A 22,301-nucleotide genomic window follows, 5' to 3' on the forward strand; every position below is an offset into this window, starting at 1 on the left:
AGGGACCTTCCCCACATCATACACTTAATTCCAACAATGAACCCTACCCTTTATTCCATTCCTCTCCCTAGTCTTCTCTAACTAAACAATGCAAATTTTTCCCCTTTACTTCTCTGGCATTGTAGACAATGCATTAATTTTAAGTGGAGAAATGCTCATTTTCAGTAACATCATCTGAGAGGAATGAAAAGAAATTATATATAAGTAATGAACTTGTTTGTGACGGGATATTTGGGTGGTCCCAGCCCTAAAGAGACACCACTCCATACCATCTTCAAACAAACAAGAAAAACCAGAAAGTCCCTCATATCCTCATGTATCATCCAGGGTATGAACCCGGGCATTTCACTCTTGGCCCCTCATGCCCCATCTGGTTTGAGTTCTTTGGACATATTTTATGTGTTATTATATAGGAAAGTCAAGCTAGTTTCAGGATTCCATAGCCTCCTTTCTTGGTCTTCATATTTTCACCAGTCATGGGACAAGAAGTGAAGCTAATGTGCCAATGGCCAGGAAGGAAATCTGTGCGCATGAAGCAAAGAGAGGATTTTGACCCAGGAATGCAAACTCTTTGTTTCTGGAAACTTTGCCTTCTTTCATTTGAGGGAATCTGGGTGTGTGCAAATGCTAGCATCAACCCACAGGAGTCTTGAGGAGAATCCTCTCTAATCTGGAGAAGAGAAATAGCAGGTCCAGCACAACCAGAACCTTCCCCCGTTTCTGCTACTGGATTGCACTTCATTCTTATGGGAGGAGACCCTGTGGTACCGCATTCCCTTCAACAGCACATCCCCAATGACCTAAGGCCTATCAGCTGTCCTGGGTAATGAGGAAAGATGAATTCCAGTCCCAGTTCCATCTCTTACTATACATTCAATCATGGGGGAGTACCACAAGGAAAGACAGAATGCCAAAGAAGAGGAACTATCTTCCTTCTATCGTTTGGATCTCAAGTGTCTCCCAATGGTCCATATGTTAGAAGCTTGGATCCCATGTGGTGAGAAAACCTCTGGGAGGCGGGGGCCTACTGATAGGCCTTAGGTCATTAGGGATGTGCTCTTGAAGGGAATGCGGTACCCCAGGGTCTCCTCCCATTTTGCTTCCTGCTCCACAACATGCTCCTATAGTGACATGTTATCCTGTCCTACAGGCTCAAAGGAACAGGATTAAATGAACACAAACTAAACCCTCCCAAACAGTGAGCTAGTAGAACTTGTCTCTTTGTAAATTGTGTCAGGTGTTTTGGTTTGAATGTGAGGTGTCCTCCAAAACCTCCTGTATTCATGAAGGAATATTTAGAGGTGAATGATTAGATTATGTGTGTTGTGACCTAATTCATCCATCCCAACTTGAATGGATGTGGGGCATGGCTGGAGGAGGTGGGTCACTGGAGACATGCCCTTGGAAATTATATCTTTCCCTCTGGCTTCTCCCTCACTCTGCTTCCTGAATACCATAATGTGAGCAACTCTCCTTCGCCTCCTTCAGCCATGATACACTGCCTCATCTCAGGCCTGGAGCAATGGAACTGGCTGACCACAGACTGAACATCTGAAACTGTGAGCCAAAACAAACCTTTCCTCCTTCAAGTTGTTCTTGTCAGGTATTTTGGTCATGGTGACAAAATGTTGACTAGCACATTCAGTGTTTATTAGTGACAGAAGGATGACTAATACAACTACTGCCCAAGCAGAAGGGTTGATAGGAAGATAGCTTAAAGAGCCTGCATTGGGCCACTGGGACTTGGTTTCCAGGACAGAGACAAAGGCTCTATAATTCACTGGGAAAATAAGAAATATATTAATAAGGTAAGACATTAGGAGTGACACTTTTCCAAGTCTTCATAACTATCCTTTCCTTGAAGAGCTTCAAGCCATTGATGCTTAAATCAGAAGATGTCATATCTTTCTTCTCTTTCAGAAATGGCCAGATTGAAAGTATCTCTCCATGGAACCTAGATATACTGAAGAGACCCAGTTGGGAGAGCACCAGCTGTTTTACAAGCCCACACTCAGGAACCACAGTTTGATTCATTGGGCTGCGACTCCATTTAAGAGAAGATGGCAGTTGGCTATTCCGTCTCCTAGCTCTCTGACTGCCGAGTGACCATGATTTGTGCCCACCAGAGTTGCTTTGCCTATGACAGAGCTTAGACCCCCTGGTCTGAAGTTACCCTGGGATGCTACAATGCACAGATGGTACAATGAGGACTAAATGAGATAAGGGATGTCAAAGCTCTTTTAAAATCATTAAATGGGACACAAATGTCTGCAATTATTATGATGACAAACTCAGGGCCAGTTTTATAGGGAGACAAAGTAGGCCGTTTCCCTCCTTCCCTGTAGCTCTAGAATATAACCATCATTACCTCATAAGGGATTGACATTCTTTATATTCCAAGTCTGATGTCCAATTATGGAATCAACTACCCCTTGGAATATGTAGATAGTGACATGAGTTTTCACACGTATATCAGATCTTCTCTGAAAGCAAGTTTCAATAGGTAGAGATCTATGGGTGCCTTGGATGGGTGCAGAGAAGGTACCAAGAGAAAAGGAAAAAAATATTGAAAGAGAAGAGGAAGAAAAACATGGTAAAAGGGCAAGTAGAAGCATGTCAGGCCAACTGTGAAGCAGAGTGTAGGATGTCTATTTGGAATCCTACAGGAATGAGATGGCAGAAAATGACAAGTGGACTTTTCATTCCTTCTTCAAGAGGAAAAATAAAATAATGGAGGAAAAATACCCTGTGCCAAAGTCACTCCTCCTCTTATGTCCTTACTAATCTTACAGGACTCTGTAACTGATTTTGCCTAATCCTGAAACCCAAATATACTGAAATGGTTCCAAAGAAAATGAGTTTTAAGCAAATAGTGGGTCTGCTGATGTATTCATCTTTGTTCCTGGATAACTGCAGTGGAGAGGTTTATTGAAGATGCTCATGTTGCTATGATCATGTGATTACTGACCAGGTACTGCCTGGATCTTAGGCCAGTTGAGCTGCTTTCAATTTGACAAGAACTACATAACTGAAATCTTCCTTGATTTCTCCAAGATGCTACATCAGCACCCATTGGAAAGAAATGAAAAGGGAACTGACATTTCTTTCGAAACATACAATATTAATTTTCCTATTCAATCTAAATTCAGCCAAAAATCTAAACAACTTCTTAAAGCACTCCCACACTAAATGAAATTTCAAATCGCAAATGAAAGAAGGAGTGTTCCTTAAGGCAAGAGCTGTCACCAGTCACAGCCTCACTAATAAAATTCACCTCCACCTACAGGGGCTGCCATCAAAAAAAAAAAAAAACTTCTCTAGATTGACAACTGTGCGTTACTAATATCCTCAGATTTTATCTCTTCAGTGCCCTTGAGTTTTCCAGAGACAAACAGGAGAATGAATGTGACCTTGGGTATCCAGCACCCAACCCTCTGGCTGGAGAGTGACACCTTCTGCAACAGGGCCACCTGCTGAGGGTTGGGCAATGCTTGGCATCAGGCAGCAGTTCTGAGCAGTGGGCCAGTCACCGACAGCAGGCTCCATTTCACAATGGCCTCTGATGGGTCTCCACACAACAAAATGGGCCAGCACTTGCCAGCAATTAAGAAATAATGGCATGGTGCTGGTGCTTTTGGCAGAATGGGTTTTCTGTGAGTCACATGCCTGTCTATTTTGTAGGAATATGGCCTATAAGATGGGTCACTCTTGCCCTCAGAACTCAGCAGGGAGTTATTTCTGCTCAGACAGGACACCTGGCCCCAGGTACTGAGCAGCCTCCAGCTTTGAAGCTTCATTAAGGAGATAAGTGGTGCCATATCAAATAGAGCAAGATGTCACCTTCCCTCCCCCAAAGCTGTCTTCCAGGGAGTTCACTGACAGGCTGGGTGAAGGAGGAGAGGCTCTCAGCTCGGGCAAATTGGGAAGTAATCAGAGGGAAACAAACTGACCCCAGTGGATGTTTGCTGTTCCAATCCACCCCTACTTGAAGTTACCAGGAACATTCGTTCCTTTATGTTCAGTCTGTGGGTAGCCAACTCTCTGTTCGATCTTTGAACTAACTCTGCAAATTCACATTATGGATTTGAGAATGTCATGGGTTTCTTCCTCCACCTGAGTTCTTTAGGCTTCTTTAAATTCCCCTGGCCTCAATGAAGTCCCAGCACTTGCCTATGACATTAAGTGCTAAATCTCGGAGTACAAAGCAGGACTTCTCCCTCACTGATATTCTTCTGGTCATAAAGCAGAGTGCTGATTGTAAGGTAGGGTATACTGACTGAAGAAATGACTGCCATACATAGAAATGAAGTGGTTGGGAATTAGGTGTGGATGGGATCTAAAAATACATCCACATTTCTGGGCCAAGCAGTTCAATAGATGCTTCCTGAATACATGAAGGAGCTTCCTTCCAGAGACCCACTGCAAACACATTGCTTATTCTGAAGAAATATCCCTTTGCTTTTTAACCTTCACATTACATCTTTTAACAGGCTTTTGTGTGGCATGATGAATACATGCATGCACATACATACATGTGTGTGTATGTGTATGTGTGTGTGTGCATGTGTATCTGTATGGTGAGGCAGAGAGACTGGAACTGGACCCCAATATGTGGCTTCAGGCCTGGACAGCTCTCAATGTAATACCTTGTTGTGATACTGCAGCATCTGAGTGATGATTCTGATCTTCGGGTGGTAGTTCTTTATGGAGATTACTCTGAAAAAGAGAGAACAAAAGCTGAGGCAGGGCCTGTCATCCCCATGGAGGCTGCTGGGAAGATGCATTTGATTATCTCCAAGTGGGGTTCAAGGTAGGACCAGCAGCCTGCGCCATCCAGGGGGCTACAGGTACTAGGGAAGGTTAAACTATGCTCCCACCACTACCTCTGGGTGGTTTGAAATGGAAATCGCAAGACAGCTACAGTATGTATCTTGGGCATGAAAAAGACAAGGGAACCCTGCAATGGCTCAATGATGGCATGGGAGCCTGTGTGGGCTAATGGTGGGAGTTTGGGGACCAGGGTCACTGCCTACATAGACATCGAAAGCAAGTTCAAATCATGGTGCCTCTGGAGTTCTGCAATCTCCCACCCCAGGGACCAGCCTGGGGACAATCTGCTCAAGTTAACAACTTGAGACAACAATGACAAATCGCACAAGCTGCCTGACAAATGGTTCTAATTGTCACACATACTTGGCCACACTCATGCACATGATTTCTAAACAAGTCTCTTAAGAGCAAGGACTCAGCCTTCCAAAGCTAATAGAGTCTCATTGATGACTTGAACACTGGTCAGAGATAAGTGCCAGCACCTGGTGGAGGTCACAATCTGGCCAAAAATTCCCTCCCATTTCCCTCAGTCTATATTGGGCATTAACCACTGCCCAACCCTCACTGGCACTCCTGTTCCTGTCAATAACAATGCTGAAAAGGGAGGAGCAGGGAGCAGATGAATGGAAACACCTGGCCCCCAGTCACAGCTATTGTACTAATGAACTGGGTGACCTTCAGGAAATCCCTGGGTTCTCTGTTCCTGTTTCCTCATCTGGATACTGGGGGCAACAGTACCTGCTTTATTTACTTCACAGGCTTGGTATGAGTAGCAAATGGGAGACCAGATGTGAAAATGCTTTGAAATCATTAAAAGCTCTCTCCACGTGTAAGTTATGGTTTTTGTCATTACCGACCCTGTCAGGAGTGACATTGTACATTTCCTCATGTGACAAGGAAGGCTAAAGAATGGAATTCCACAGAAAGCCCTACCTCCTAAGCCTAATCAGAAATACAAGTGCCCCTATCATGCCCACCCCCACAAACTTCCCACCAAGCAGCGCTCCCCTCCACTTCGGCCCTTTTTGTGCAAAGATGGAGAGAAGGCAGCCTGTGAGTCACTCTATCTGAAAAGCTATAACTTGTGAATTTAGGGAATGGATCATGTGAAAGCCTCTCCTTGCACAAATCCACCCCGGGCTTTTTGCACTTGAAGGATTTCATTTTATTTTTGAAAAAGTGTTGTGTCAGGCCCCAGCATATAACTCAAGGACTTTGAGTCTCTGTCAGCCTTTGCGGGGCAGTTCATGGCATCAGCCAGTTTTCTGCATTAGCTCATTTCAAATGGCTCTTTGACATTTTAATTTCAAAAGGGGCAGATTGGTCTCATTAAAGTAAGGAGGGAGGAGGATTATACAAATAAGAGAAAAACGGAGCCCATTTTTAACCCTGAGCTTCTCGTTTCCTTTTGCTACCCAGGCCTTGGTTCTGGTACTGGTCCCTGGATGGATTAGTCACAATTCTGATACTACCTTTGTCCATGAGGATGACCACCTCGGCATCCTGCCAATCACCCTGGAACCTACCTATGTTTATTTTAACTTGATCCCCATCAGGGTTTAAACTGAATTTTTCAATGAAGAGAAATGCCCATCTCAAGCTACTTTTCAGTCAATTAATCATCTTTAGGGGGGAAAAAATGTGGGCCAGCCCCAGACTTTTCTGTGGGATCAAAACCTTAAGTGTTTTTTTTTAATTGTTGTAAATTTGAAAGATGATAAAGCCCAGCTCTTCTAAGGCGATGTTTTTGTCACTTAAAATGACAGAATAAAAAAATGGGTCAAATGATGAAAATGCTACTTACTTTTTTAAAAAGGAGGCAATGACACACTCTAAACTGAGGTTCCCTGGTGTAGTCACTTTCCAGCAGTGACTAGGTAGGGGATGGGCCCAGGTGTGAAGCCTCTCCCTACTCCACCCTCTCTGAGCCTGGCCTGGCAAGCCCAGTGCTTAAGAGTTCATGCATGAACTTCCTTAGACGGACTGCATCAAGTGCACTGCCAAAGAAAAGTGAGTGGGAAGAAAAGATCCCGCCAGATGCTGCCTGCCAGACACAGGGAACAGATGCTGTGGGCAGGACCTGCTCATCCCACATGCACCAGAGGAATTCCTCCATACCACTGATGAGAATGCACATGTCACTTGGGGCCACTGATTAAAAGCAAAGACAAAGGAGATGTGAGCATTGGAATGACACAAAGGCAACTTCCCAACCTTCACCTTCAGGTAAATTCCCAGGACAGTAACACAAGCTGCAGGGAGAGGGGAGCCTTTGTCTGGATCAGAGGATGGCTGTTCACAATTAAGCCAGGGTTCCTGGGGATACAGGGCGGTAAAGTGTTTTCTCTGAGTTCATCCTCTCTCCAGAAGATTCTCTTGATTATTCCCTTCCAACTTAACTCGTCTACAATTTATGCTAGAGAGGAGACAAATTCCAAAAGGGCTTTAACTACCTGGAACAAAATGTCTGGGCTTTTTAGTCATTTCATAATCATGGAATATAACTGCGAGTCTATGGAAAGAAGAAAAACAGGACAAATTTTCTTCTGCAAAGAGAGAAGAACAAGGTGGAGCTGGAGCAGGAATGAGCTCTAGATGGGCCTATCTCATGTTTAGAAAAGGCACTGGGAGGAGTTGTCCCAAAAGATCTCCCCCAGAAGATGCTGTGTTAAAAATTTTTTTAAAAAAAGAAAAGAAAATAGACAGAAAGAAAGGAGAGGAGAGGAGAGGAAAGGAGAAATGCTCTATAGAACATTAGCTCAGAGCTTCCTATTAGTACTAAAACTAAATTCATTGAAAAAGCTCTCAGTGAGGAACACAAATTTGGGGCAACTGGTTCAATCAAGCGATAACCTCCTTGTTGGGGTGATGCTAAACTTGCTATAGATGAGCCAGCAAAGCTCCAGCTTTGTGGGCTTCTCAACCTCAGTGCTACTGACATTTTGGACTGGATAATTCTCTGTATAGGGGTTGCCTGAGCATTGTAGGAGGATTAATAGGATTCCTGGCATCTATCCACCAGATACCAGCAAGACCATCCTCAACTTAAATCATCTCCAGACATTGCAAAATGTCCCCTGGGGGCCAAATCTGTCTCCAGTAAAGACATCTGGGGTTCACTTCCCCTTGGAGATATGGTACTTTTATCCAGACCTGCACTCTTCTAAATTTATCTTTTATTTTTAGTTTTGTCTCAAGAAATCTCAAGCCCAAGACCATCTGAGAGCCCCAGAGATACCATCTGTTAAGGCTGAGCTTCCTGGTGGTGCCCTGGGCTCCATTACTTTCCTCCCCACCACGGCCTCAGCTCCCCATCAGGCCTCTGTGGAATGACTTATTGGGGAAAAGGGATGGTCTCACAGATACTGTCCTCTGCAGACCCAAAAGGGCTGCACATGGGCCTCAGAGGGCCAAACCTAGAGCCTTCCCCAGCATCCCCCACCCACCCCAAGTTACCTCATGATGTTGGAGGCATCTTCTGCATCTGGGTCAGCACAGTACTTGTTGGCAAGGATGAGGCACGCATCTGCTGACTCTATCTGAGACACCAAAAGGAAAAATCACAGAACACAAACATATAAATAGCCATGCTCAACTGCAGTCTCTCTCTCTCTGTTGACAGTTCTTAGGGAACCTGGTGTTTTGCAAGGGCAGAAAATAAAAATTGTGAGCGATTATAGCATCTGTCAAAAGTGTAGGTTGCAAGTTCTCATTATATTATAAACATTTCATCTTATCGAGGTTGGTGGGTACAGAATGTACCTTGGTAATTACACATGTCATTTGGCATAGCCACTTTCACATAGGACTTCCAGATTTCTTTAAATACAATTAAGTAAGCCTTTCAATCCCCTCTCCATCTATCTCCTTTTTCAATTGTGTGTGCCATCATCCTAATTTTTCCAGCCTGGAAATCAAGGTTGGTGGGCTAACTCCCTTCTTCTGGGTAACCAAGTTAACAAGAGTAGTTTGGGATTCAGAAATTTAGACTTCAAAGACCTTCATATAACCCATCCCACATCATCATTATCTATGTGTAAGAAGAAATCAGAGCCCTCAATTAGACAACAACTCCGTATTGTTTGGTACTCATTAGTATTCAGATAGTCAAAAGACAACAAACCTATTATATGAAATGATTCATTACAGATGAACTCAAAATACAACCTACTGACTTATGTAAACATAAGCCAAGAGGGGTTTGTTCCTTAGAGGGAACCCTGAGTTTGATGTGCTAATAATTGCTTGCATTTAAATTAGGTCCATGAACAATAACTATTTTCTCTGTTCTCATAAGATTTCACATGAGCCATAACTTGGGTCATGTCTGGTTAATATTAAAATTAACTGGCCCAGGTTAGCATACTCATTCTTATGCTGGCTTGGGCCTGCAATCTGTCACACTTGGTATGCTGTACTTACTACCATTCCTGAATTTGGTGGAAGGGCATGGTTTCCTCCATGGTATGTCACAAATTTTCTCTACATTTCTTTAATAATGCAAAGAATTTACACAAATCCTTTTGGATTATTCATGATTGTCAATTATATAATTTACACAAGTATGTGGCGCCCACAGTTAGCCTTTAGACTTCAGTGGATTCCCATTATTAATGTACACCCACTGGCATGCAAATATTGACCATGTTTACAAAATCAATATTAAATGAATAAAGTAGCAGATGCCATTTTGCTATGTCCCCTTCCTGTCCTACCCTCCGGTATATTTTATGAGAAAAGTCTAATAGTAGATTCTAGAAAAAATGATTTTCCCATTATCAAGTGATGTCAGATACCTGCAAGTTTAGTTTTGTATCTTGCAATTGTGGGGGAAAGGAAGCTCAAGATGTTTTATGATTTCATACAATTTTACTTTATACCTTACCCTAATGTTTCTATGTAATTAATAGATGTTGGAGCTATCTTGAATCCAATTTAAGTATTCAAGGTAGGAATTAAGGATTATTTTGTTGAATATAAGACTCTTGAGTCTGAATGACTGGTCTACTTTCTTTTATATTGAGGGAACCAGCAAAATAAGTTTCATGTTAAGAGTAGTCCAAGCATGGAACACCTATAGGTGGCCTACCATGTGCCAGCAGCTGAGGTCCTAGGGCCAGTGGAAGGGTGATTTCAAGGTTGGTAGTGTCTAGTCAAGTAATCTCAGTCAGTGTTTAGGAGATGACCACTGGCCATCCAGGAGGCACATCCCCTGACTGAAGTCTGACTCCCCTGCACTCCCAAAGCAGAAGTCACCTCTTCTTCCTTACCTTGACTCTTGCAAGATCATGCGGATTGAGGACTGAACCCTGATAAAATTCCACCTGAGTAAAATGTCGTTTGAATAGAGCTTCAAGCTCCAGGTTAGGGGAAATGCTGCACAGGGAGAGAAAAGAAACAGCCATTGGTTATCATGGACCCAGGATCTCAGCCTCCATACCTCCCTTCTCTTAAGTGCCATAGGGAGACCCGGAGAAAGGGAGAGGCTCTGATCTTTAAAGGAGCCCCTTTTCTTATAAATAAAAAGATCACTCTTAAGAAAAGTAAAAGCCAAGCCCCAGGGAAAACCAAATCCAGTACCCAGGTAAAATAGCAAGGCTTTTGGCCTTTACAAAGGCTATGACATTTTAATTTGGCATGAATGGGGCCTCTCTTTTATGAGTGGAGAACTGGTTGTGAAATCAATGTGATGGCTAATTTCATGTCAACCTGATTGGGCCACCACAGCAAGTTGCCCAGTGTGATCATGAAGGTGTTTCTCAATGTGGTTAGAATTTGAATAAAGCGAACTCGGGAAAGTAGATTGCCCTTCTTGGTAAGTGGGCATCACCCCGTCCACTGAGGGTCTGAGTACAACAAAAAGAGAGAGGGAGGAGGAACCTGTCCCTTCTGTTTCCTCCCTGGCAACTTGCCTTGGGACGTCTCATCTCATCTTCTCCTACCCTCAGACTATTTTGATACCATTGGCTTCCCAGGTTCTCAGACCCTCAGACTCAGGTGGAATCACACCCCCATCTGGGTCTCCCATTTGCAGATGGCAAAGTGTGGGACTTCTCAGCCTCCACAATCAAGGGAGCTAATATATCTCATAAATCTCTCTATATAAACAGATACGTGTGTGTAGTTATAGGTAGATAAATCTATATAGAGAACTCTATCTCCATCTCTGTCTACTGAATCTCTGGAGAACCCTAACTAACAGAGTGAGAGATTAGCCACCACTTCACTTAGCCAAGTCACCCTGTACTGGAGCCCTTCCTCTGCTTCTCTGCCTCATGGATTTCTAATACCCCAAAACCCAGATCAAAAAAGTGTCACAGACAGACTTGATTTACCCCCAGGACTATTCTTGATTCACATACCCTACATATCACACTTCTGAGTGCTGAGCCATAAAGGTACCTTTCCCATTGAAGGACAATGATTTAAAAAGTGATTGGCCTATTTATTCATTTAATTCTGCAGAGCTGAACTCTAGTATTTAAATGTTAGGCAAATGTTGACTTTGCACAGTTGCTGGCACATAATAGGTTCTCAATAAATAGTGTCTCCTAGGCAGGCCCTACTCTCATTGGCCAAGCCTGCTGCTTCCTTCTCCATTGACTATAGTGCTCTGCGAGGAGGCCTGCAGGGTCATCATGACTTAGTGAATTCTGCCTGATCACCAACTGTCCCCATCCCCACCTCAGGCACTCAAGGAGGAGCACACAATGGTTGGAGGGTCTGGGGACAGCAGCAGGCTCTTACTTGTGAAGAAAGACAATCTCCACGTTGACATCGTCCCGATCCTTGTGCAGAAAGTCCTTCAGGAAGTTGGAAACACTTTCCAGAGTGATGTGTCCACAGACCACAATGTGCCTGAACAGGAGAGGCTAGTTAGATCAGTTCAGGCCTAGGACCATGACCCCTCCCCCCCACGCCCTGGCAAGGCAGAGCAAGCACAGCAGCTGTGGGGAAGGTTCACCTCCTCCCTCCACCTGGTAAAGCCCAGCACCCGTCCCTGAAGGGCTGTGAGGCAAAGCAGCAGTACTAGCAGGTGCTCAGAGACTTCGAGACAGAAAAAGCATATGGCTTCTCACCTGATGCCGCACAAAATCCTATTAAAAGCCTAACCGTTTGGCCAAGTGGTTTTATGCATTTAACAATAAGTGACATTATGCTTGCGCTTAAATGCTGCATTATCAAGTCCCTTGCAGATTCATATCTCTCCCTTTCTGCCCACAAAGCGTCCTCCCAGGAGATTTACAGTATGAGTCTTGGTTTATGACATAGAGCTTATCAGGTAATGAGATAACAAATCTTGCTGAAACGATGATTTTGTGTGTAAGAAAGCGGACTTTTATCAGGGTGGCTAATGTGCGGCTTGACACGTTATAGGCTCAGCTGGCCATAAGCAGTAAAAAGGAAATTTTGCATTTTTCCACCATAACTTCTCTGACAATGGGGGAATGTAACACTTTACAGTAAGTGAGCATTACTCAGGGCTAAATGGGGATGGGATGCTTAAGGAATCGCAGATCACCCGCTGGCTGCATGTCCCAGAGGACCACCTCTTCAGGGTGCTTGGGACTTCCAAGTGAGCCAAAGGAATTTGACTGTAAGATAGGGGGAAGCCAGGAAGGAATGAGGCTGGAATGCTTGCCTTATCCTAGGGTGGTTTGGACTTCTGTTTCCAGAAATAGTGGCTCTTTCTGAAGAGATGACACCCTCTCCAGAGCTGTAGTGACAACAGTTCCTACAGTATCTCTGGGCTCCTGGACCAATCTGACCTTGGCACCAGGCTTTCCCATGCCCACTTGTTTTGCCATGTGTTGCCCAAGCCAGAATAAGCACTTTGATACTAGAGTTAGCCCTAAGGCCAAAAGCCAGGGCCTGAATGTACAGTTGCAAGGGGGTCCACTCATCCTGTCCCTGTGCCCCTCAAGCTGACAGTGATGGGGGCAGGATCTCTAGCTGTGCTTTCCGAAGAGGGCAGGTGGTAAACATATAGTGAGGCAATTTCCTGGGTAAGATTTAGAATGGTCAGGTCCTTTGCACTTCATAATTGCTCTGTGCACATTGCAATAAGGCAGCATGCTCATTGGCTGGAGGCAGCTCATAATGGGAGGCAGTGATGATGGCTTATGTGATGTTCCATTAGCTGCCATTACAAGAGCCTGCCCTTTCGTGGTAATTTGGTGCTTGACTAAGTATGTGAGAATAATGCAGTAAACTCATTGGTGAATGGATAATGATGCAGAACAAAGAGTAAATCAATAATATGCACGATGCAGTTAATAATATCACCATTATGGACTGTTATTGTTACAGTGATGCACTTAGCGATCAGGTGAGCAGTGGCCATCAAGGGGGAGGGAAGAGTGTCACTGAGCGCCTTCAGAAGAAACAACTTAACAAGATCACTTTGCCCTCTAGCCAATACCTGCTAGATTAGGGGAGATCCCTTGGCAACTCATCCAAATTCCATCCTTGACCCCCTCCTTACTATAAGGCTGTGAAATATACATATATAAGAAGATATAACATAAAGACTTAGATTATATATTTTATTATGTCATATCTTACAGTGTTTCTTGACTATGACAAAACAGGCTGCCCCTGAATGTGCATGTTCTGAATAAGATTTCCAATTGTGAATTCACTAGGTATGCTGAGAAAGTGACTGAGAAACAGGATTCCCCTCTTTACTCGCCTCTGCACAAATGGTAATAGGTTTTCTTGGTGCCATGTTAACGCTTTCTGCCTGCAGACGTCCAAGATTAAGTACAAGGCCACCATAAATCTGACTATAGGTATCCATCCCCATAGCTGAGGCTGCCATTTCTATGAGAAAGCAAGCCAGACACAAATCCCTGCCCTGCTACCAAGGATGCACGGCATCCAGGGTAAATTCCTTATTCCTTTTCAGTGCATGAGGAAGATGAGAGGTTAACACCACCCCATCAGCCTCCTGCACCAGGCACTGTGAAGTTAAAAGTTTCATACAAGCATATGTCTGGTTATTATTCAAAGCCAGACTCAAATCAATGATAGGTCTGAGGAAATGCCCGGACATTCATCCTTCCTATCCTGTACACAAAGAAGTGAATGAACATCTGTCAGGAATGCTTCTTCCTCTTCAGAAATGATCCATGCCTAGGAGAGACGTGTGTGAAGTGGCAGGGGAGGAGATGAGCTGCCCTCTCACCTTCCAATCAAAGGCTCAGCTGGCTGATTTATTCAGTCTTAGAAAAAGTCAGGGTTCTCTTACTTGAAAATGTGCCGGGTACTTATAAAATATATTCCAATGCAATCAATATTATCCCTTAAGCCCTTAATTAGCTTTCACTTCTCTTAAGAAGTAGACAAATGCTGGCAAGAGAGAGGAGAAAAAAAGAGATTGACTTTTTTTTCATTTGGTGCTAGCTGTCCAATACCATTCTAGACAATTGAAAATATATATCTTTTAGCTACAGCATGATTTCTGGGGTAGAGAAGAGTCCTTATCAAAAAGGAAGAAAAAAAAATCTTCCTTCAACATAATTGGTATTTTTGCTCAGGAAAAAAAAATGAGATTGATTGAAAGCAGATTGCCTTTTTTTTTTTCTTTTTTGCCCAGGGAGAGTTATTAGGTACATTATCATGGCAACCTTGAAGAACCCATATTGTTCCAATCTGTCCTGTATCTGATTTGAAGATTTATGGCCTCCCCCTTTCGTGCCAATAATCATTTCCTCCATTTTGTTTCCCATACAGTGGAAGTTATCAAGGAGCTCGCATATTGAAAATGTTTGAATGCAGTTAGAATTGATGAATGGGAAGACACCCACTCGGTGACCCAGCATCCGCATTGGAGGATCTGCCCCCGCCAGCCTGTGTCTGCAGAAGCACCAGAGGCCCTGAAGGAGCACAAGGATGGATGGTGAACAGGGAAAATTTATTTTCCAGAAATATTTTCCGCATTTGAAAATTCTGGGGGCAGGAGCTTGGGGAAGAGATGCAAAATTTATGGTATCCTCGATTATTCAAAATATGATTGAAAATATTGTAAGACTGAGAGCAGGGTGTGCCCTCCGTAGAAGCAGTAATGATTACTCTTATGAAATGATTTGAAGAAGGCCAAAAAGATCCCTAACCAAAATGATCTCTATTGGGTTCTATGACACCAGCAAATTTACCAAATGAGATTAAGACTCTGATATCTGGCACTAAATAACTTGTTTTGGACAAGGGATCAGTTTTGCATTTTACAACTCACAAGACAGAGTCTTTGAGGAGCTGGAGCTAGCACATAATTCATGAGGTTAGCCCAAGAATTGATTTAAAGAGACGATGTAGGTAAGGGCCTAGCAAAGGGCTTGCACATTGTAGGCATTTTAAAATGGCAGGAGTCAAGTGACATCTTTTGCCTCAGTGTGTGGCAGAAATAAAGTGTTTTGTGCCCCTTAAAGTCTCACTTAATCCTCAAAAAAATGTGTGTTCCTACTATCTGCAGCTTTTCAAAGGACCTCTCCGAACCTGAGTCTCCTTAAGTCCCATGCCTGACGCCCCACAGAAAGTAAAAGTGACTTTCCCAGGATGCAGTCCAGGTCTCTGACTCTAATTCTAAGAGCGAGGTGGTAGGGGAAGGCTGTGGCTATTTCAGCTCCTGCAGGACAGGGAGGACTGGGCCAATAAGAGGTTCTTCTGGATTCATGGTGAGTGCATGTCCCAGGGGCCCTCAATGGTTCAGAGGAGATGTTTGGTGAGATTGGGTGGGGGATACAGAGATGAACCTCACTTAAAACAATATCATTAGAGATTCTGGCTGCATGTGGTCAGTTAGGACAGAGAGTTCAAGACAGCAAAGTTTGAACTATACAGAAATCATAAATCCTACTGGTCAGGTCTACACCCAAATTTTAAATTCATTAATACATTTTGGTGAACCAAAGGTCTACAAAGTAGTGTAAATATCTATTTAAGACAATTGTGCATCATGTCTAGTTTAGGATGTTCTCACCACTCCAGGAATCTGGAGAATAAGAATATATATGAGCCATTTACAATGAGGAATATTTAGACAAGTTAAGCTCTGAAGTTATCTAAAGTTGCTCCCATCTGTGGCTCTGGATGTAAACTTTTTCAGCCCTCTGGCAATCTTCAAGACTGATTTCTATGGGGCCTGAGCACTTGGTTTTTGAAGATGGTCAACAGACTTAAAATAATAACCGTGTTTGATCTGATGATTTTTTTTTTTTGGCTTTTAAAGGTTTGTTTAGTTCTGTGAGGAAATATTTCTTGGGAAAAGGTAGCATAAATTATTAATGATAGACTTAAAAGATCCATCTCAGATACACAAGGAAGCATCTTAAATGCCAAAATTGAGACAGATGGCATTTTCTGGAAAGGAGTTAATGATCCAGTTAAGAAGCTGGAAACACTGGTGAGTCAGGGAATAGCCATGGTATCATGTGGTTGAATGTGATGTTGTAAGAAAAAGGATATTTGACTGGACATATCACCAGAAAATTACCACCTGCCTATTTCCTGGGCACATCTGCATTAAATATACGTTGCAGTGCATCTCCCATTATTAAGTATCAGAAACGCAGCCCCTCACATCCTCCTCAGCCATTCTGCTCCCTCCTTGGTGATGGGCCAGGAAAGCTGGAATGCCCATGTTTCACTCAGTTCCACAGAGGTCTCCTAGGATGCACATAGGACAGGAGGGGCAGCTACCAGAAGGGAATGTGCTTATGAATAAGGCACCCAGAGATCCAGTGAGGATGAGTTTAGTTCAATTTTAAATGGAAATTGACAGACTTTTAAAGAGCATCAGGTAGTGGTTTTTAGAGCCACTAGCTTTGAAAAAGTGAACAATGACAGCGTGATACCGATTGGTCCCCTCTCACATTATCAGGTGTATCTTAATGTCAGAATGCCTTTGACAAATATGCCTTGTTTGCTCAATGGGGAAACTTAGGCCCAGCCATTTGGAGCAAGGTAGGTATCAAACCAAGAATGACCCCCTCTTTTGATGTCTTCTAAAGAGAGGAAGCAGCCATTGCTGAGGAAATGACCCTGGGACGGAAACCCGGAGAGTGCACAGCCAGGCTTTGTGACCATGAACCAGACTCCATAAAATGAAGAGTCTGAGGGGCTATAGCCAGCAGCCCTGGTGAATCCTCCCTCAGATCTCCAGTTCTCTGCCCCCGCCCTAATTCACTTCACGCCATCGTTTTATCTTGTCTAGACATCCGCCATCGTTTCCTAATTGATTTCCCTGTTTACTCTCCCCACATCCCCAGGCCCCAAAAAAGCTAAAGAGCAAGGACTGAAGCAAATCCGACAACCATCAGATTCTGCAAGGGTGGGAAGGTCTTAGATCTCTCCTGAGCAGAGCCTAGCTCTAAGAAGACAATGTAAAATGCACAGCTCTGGGCTGTTTATTTTTAAAGATACTATATCCATTTTTACTGGAACAAGTATAAAGAACTTAAAAAACCCATAGCTATCCTGTCACAATAAATCATACAGAGTAAATTGAAAATCCTATACAGCTTTCTCTGAATACATTGTACTCACTTTGTCAAAGAGGTAGATGAAATGTGGCATATATTGATCTAGATGTCTCTGTAAAACTATAATATTTATATCAAATACATATGCTAGGCTCTCTTCTTTCTGCTGAGGCTTGTAATCAGGCTCTCACCATCCCACCTCTCCCCAGTGCCTCCCACCCGTGGTAGCCCCTGGCATGGGGGGGGGTGGATTTTAAGCAGTGCTTGGCAAAGGGAATGAACATTTTATCAAAAAAGAAGCTGGATGGTTAGAGACTCAACAACCCACGCCACACGGTGGTCAGCACAAAAGGCACCTATTCTCCCTCTTTGATTGAACTTGAACTTCATAGTGTGTGCAACTTTCTGACTCTCACCTGAGCTGGGCTGCATTCTGTCTCACCTGGTAATGTTTTCTTGGCCTTCCGTCATGTGATTTGGGTGATGCCCTTCACAGTCACTATTCTACAGCTTGGTTTTGTTTAGTTTTGTTCTTAAGGCTCATTATCCCCCTGTAGAAAAGGAAGAGGCTAACCCAACTCCTACCTTCCCACTTCCTCCTTTACTGACAGCCTGTCCCCAAGAAGCTGACTTCCATGTGGGGGAGGTTGCCACCAGCAGGCTGCATCAGTCTCATCCTGCCAAACTACCCCGGGTCCTTGTCAGGGCCCCTCAGATTTGCTGGATTTTCAAGTCCTCTTTGTTGTCCGATGGGCTGGTTGGCAGAGTTAGCTTTGCCTGGACACCCTAGGCAGAAACTGAGCAATTGGTAATTGCTAGAACCACTGGCTGATTCAACCATCTCCAATGGACTCCCCTGCTTCAAGTTTGTGAGGCAGCTGTACATGAAGTGAAAAAGAAAACAATTGAGAGTATCATGTCTGTAACCCTAACCCACACTATAACCATGTCCTGTTAAAAGAAAGAAAGAGAAAAAAAAAAAAGGAGTTTCAGTGATAATTTCCTACCCTTGGCCACATCTAGTACTTTGCTAATCACAAAGGAAGGAAATGCATTCTCCCTCCTAGTGAGGAAGAGAATAAAGTAATCATCTTATCCAGCTGTCAGCAGAGCTATTCTGGAGGAAGCAGGCTGTTTTTTTGTTTCCCGAGATGGGGGCAGAAGGCAGAGCAAATAGACCCCAACAGTGAAACAAAGGCACCTCTGTAAATAGAGCCCAAGGTCAGGGAGAAGACTACTGGTAGACCCAGCAGAGATCCCAAAAACACTCTGCACAAAAGTGACCCATTCTATTATATGCAGACAGTCAGGACATAAGCCATGCTAGAGGATCTGCGTGTGCACATCCACCATCCCAGATCACAATCAGACCCCAACAAATAGATCATGCACATAATTATAGTCAGTCCAATAGACATAATTGTCAGGTCATTAGTGAGGAAAGATCACACATCTTTTTAGCTTACAAACTACATTGAGCCTCAGTGCAAGTCTTAATAAGTTCTGGGAACCTCTATGTAGGGGATGTTAGTTGTTTTACTTGTCTGGCATACATCCTCCCCTCTGTCATTGGGCCCTCACTTTTAATTACAAATAGAGTTGGGATGTCTTATTGCAATTTCATGCATGCCTTCCATGCCCATGCAAGGCCAATCGGTACTTTTAAATCTTGCAAGGAGTGAAGCTGTGAGAGTCCAATCATCCTAATGGCAAAGTCCTGTCATGACTACCCACAAGGTTTGGCTTCCTGGATCTCAGAGATGCATCTCTGAATCTTTTCTGAACCTTCTGGGATCTTTCTCTTCAGTTTTGCTTCAGATTCTGTAAGGTACTCTACCCTTGAAAAAATAACTTTGTTTTGTGCTGAAATTGGCAAAAATAAATTTCCATAGCCTACCATCAAAAAACCGTAAGTGGTAGATTTGTTTACCTCTGCTTTTGTTTCTCATTTAATTCACACAATGACCAATAGGCAAGTATCATCACTACCATTTTGGTTTCTTCTCATTTCCTTCTTTCTCCCAGGAAGAGGAATAAGACAACCTTCATAAGTGAGCGATCCCATCAGTACTGAACTCTCACAAATTGCACTGGTTCTTTCTTGTGTCACTCCCCACACCCTCAACCCTCTGCATTTTATTAATGCCATTACTTTGGGTTTGGTCCTTGGACATTTTTTAATGAGCCAGGTTACCCCTGACCTGACTATTTCAATCCTATTGAAATTGTTTTGGTGTTCTGCTATTTCAGAGAAACTGGGATAGTGAATGGCACTCTCCTTCCTTCAGATCAAAGCAGATTAGCCACTTGATGATGCTGTAACTGAACAAGCAAGGACTGGGAGATGAGAAGACAAGGCAGACAAAGGTCAGCCTTAACCTTAGAGAATGAAGGTGGAATAAAGGGGAATGAGTCCAAGCAAAGAAGGTGTTATCACTTTATCTGTGGAGAGGGTTTTAATTTGAAAAGGAAGCCCCCCACTTCTCTGCCCACACCCCTGAAAAGTCACTCATCATGGCTCTAGAACACTGCTGTTGGGGTTGACCCTCCCATCCTTCCCTTGTTCTCCAGCCATCTCCAAGGGATTGGCTCAGCTAGCAAAAACTGTCATTCACTTTGAGTAGACCCAACATACATACAGAGAGTCCCCAACTTAAGATGAGTCCACTTGCAATTTTTCAACTTGACAGTAATGCAGAAGTGTACCCATATAAACACTCTGCAGTCCCCTTTCACTATAGCATTAAAAAATTGCATGACATGTTGAATATTTCATTCTAAAAAAGGTTTCATGTTGGATGATTTTGGCCAACTGCAGCCTTATATAAGTGTTCTGAGCATATTTAAGGTAGGTTGGGCTGAGCTATGATGTTCAGTAGGTTAAGTGCATTAAACATATTTTGACCTGTAATATTTTCATTTTATAATGGGTTTATCAGGATGAAACCTCATCAAAAGTTCAGGAACATCTGTACTTTCCCCTGTATGAGCAGAATTCCAGCACTTGTTACACATAAGAGTCACAGGCTTGGAGGCTGCTGGGGCATGGCACGCCCTAGCAAGATAACTGTGGAGTATAAAAAGAAGCAATCGTCAGGGTAGCCCCAGCAGCTCTTCAACTCTCCCAAATATCCCTGCACCCCTCCTCTCCTGGGTCCTTCATTAGAGCCATAAGTTTTCAGTGCACACAGGCACTCTGCTGTTAACTCTTCCCTAAACTGCTCTGGTGGGCACATTCAGCCATGTGAATTATCACATGCTTTTAGGAGTATTCCCTATAATGGGCTTCCTGCTTTCATGATTATTTCACACCTTCGTGATTTTATTGAACAAAATTCCTGCCAAAAGAGCATTTCACTGTGATGGTGCTCCTACATAATTGAGCTTCTGTTTAGCTGTCACTGGTTCCTTGGGTGGTTCTGATTGGTCAAGGTCTCAGATAAGCTCCAAGAGATAATGCATCACATTCTCTTGCTCATCCTTTCAACAGAGACAGGCACAGTACCTGGCACATGGTAGGAGTTCAAATGGGGGTTTTACTGAATCTGTTCTAGATGTTAGCTGGCAATATGCCTATGGGGTTGCTATCGGTCGACTAAGGTCGTAAAACCTCTCAGAGATGGGCATGCATTTATCTCTGAACTGCCTGCACATCTCCTGTTGAAAGGTATTGAGGGAGGGGGTGATGGAGATTATTTTCACTAACAATCAGTACCCATATTCAGAACAGTCCTTACAGTTCTAGGGGTGAGAGTAGGGCACTGTCATGCAACACCAACCCCAGACTTGGAGACTCAACCCTGACGGCAACAGACAGATTTCCGTGACTCTCAGGCTGCATTGGTCTCTATACTATTTTAATAAAAAGAGACACTAGACTTGGCCAGCTAGAAAGTTTCCGGATTTATTTTCAGAATTCAATGACAGCAGCCATGGGATGGACCCCAAATCTATGAAGAACTGCTTTGAACAGCTCTGGAAAGACTTTTAACAGAATGAATGACATAGCAGAACTTAGTCACAGGTGGTTACATTTGTTCCTGAGAGGCTACATCTTCCTAGCAAGGAATCACTCAATCAAATATGAGGTTGAGCAGAAAGAATCTTCATGGATTATAATTAGAAAAGTCACAATCAGAGTTCTTTTTTTTTAATGGAAGAAAGAATATTTGAGAGCAAAAGTCTAGGTTTGAATATGACTTATTTTTGTTAAAGGTACACAGTTCATCTCCCACCTACACTTCTATTCTTGTTTTCAGAACAATAGCTGGAACATTTTGATAAGTATGTGGAAGGCAAGAGAGACAGCGGGAACACGGAGGGGGGCAGGACTTCATTCCATCAGTATTATCAGGAAATTGATTTAATATGCATCCAAGTCTCTTTTGATAGAGTTTCAAGTTTGAAAGGGGCTGAAGAATCTGAAGCAGATGCCAAGAAAGAAATGCCACATCCACACCCACAAAGACCCCCCCCCCCCGAGCTAAAAAGGGATACCTGGCACTTCCCATTATGACTCAGTGTCCAATGACAAATGTCTCCTCTCTCTTGCCTCTCAGTGCCGGGTTTCAGGAGTAGGGTCATTTTCCCAAAGTATTAGGGCAACCACATTTTTTTTTCCTTCATTCCCCCAAAGTTTAATGCTAATCAAAGCAGAATGCTTAATCAGTCCAAGATGGCCTGTCAACTCGAATTATCTATTTGTCTTCCTATTTACTGTATCTGTCTGTCTACAGTTCTTCATATCTCTGTGAAGATCAGTTATTGGGGCCTGTGTTTCCTTCTGACTAGAATCGCTACCAGATGATCCTTCCTGGTGATATGTTGATGATTTGCTAATTTATGGCTTTTAAAATCTAGGAATCCAAAGACATTGCCTGGGAGTCACGTGGGCCAGAAGCACTGAATGGCTTTACTTGACAAGGGATCAAAGATTGTGTAAAATGCAAAGCTTCGGTCACATTTCAACCAGAGCAATGTCTGTGATAG

At 43.3% G+C, this 22,301-nt stretch overlaps 1 protein-coding gene across 13 annotated transcripts in view; it reads right to left on the reverse strand.

The window, feature by feature from the left end:
* The window catches only part of Kcnma1 (potassium calcium-activated channel subfamily M alpha 1), a 717,716-nt gene that overhangs the window by 198,951 nt on the left and 496,464 nt on the right, over nucleotides 1-22,301 (reverse strand). For all 13 annotated transcript variants that reach the window (XM_077798516.1, XM_077798515.1, XM_077798514.1 and 10 more), the window contains exons 10-13: nucleotides 11,578-11,688; nucleotides 10,101-10,206; nucleotides 8,287-8,369; nucleotides 4,647-4,716 (exon numbers count right to left, since the gene is read on the reverse strand). In XM_077798516.1, coding sequence (XP_077654642.1) covers nucleotides 4,647-4,716; nucleotides 8,287-8,369; nucleotides 10,101-10,206; nucleotides 11,578-11,688 — 370 coding nt within the window. The remainder of the gene's footprint in view (nucleotides 1-4,646; nucleotides 4,717-8,286; nucleotides 8,370-10,100; nucleotides 10,207-11,577; nucleotides 11,689-22,301) is intronic.

Source organism: Urocitellus parryii, chromosome 5 (genome assembly GCF_045843805.1).
Source record: "Urocitellus parryii isolate mUroPar1 chromosome 5, mUroPar1.hap1, whole genome shotgun sequence".
NCBI classification, from domain to species: domain Eukaryota; kingdom Metazoa; phylum Chordata; class Mammalia; order Rodentia; family Sciuridae; genus Urocitellus; species Urocitellus parryii.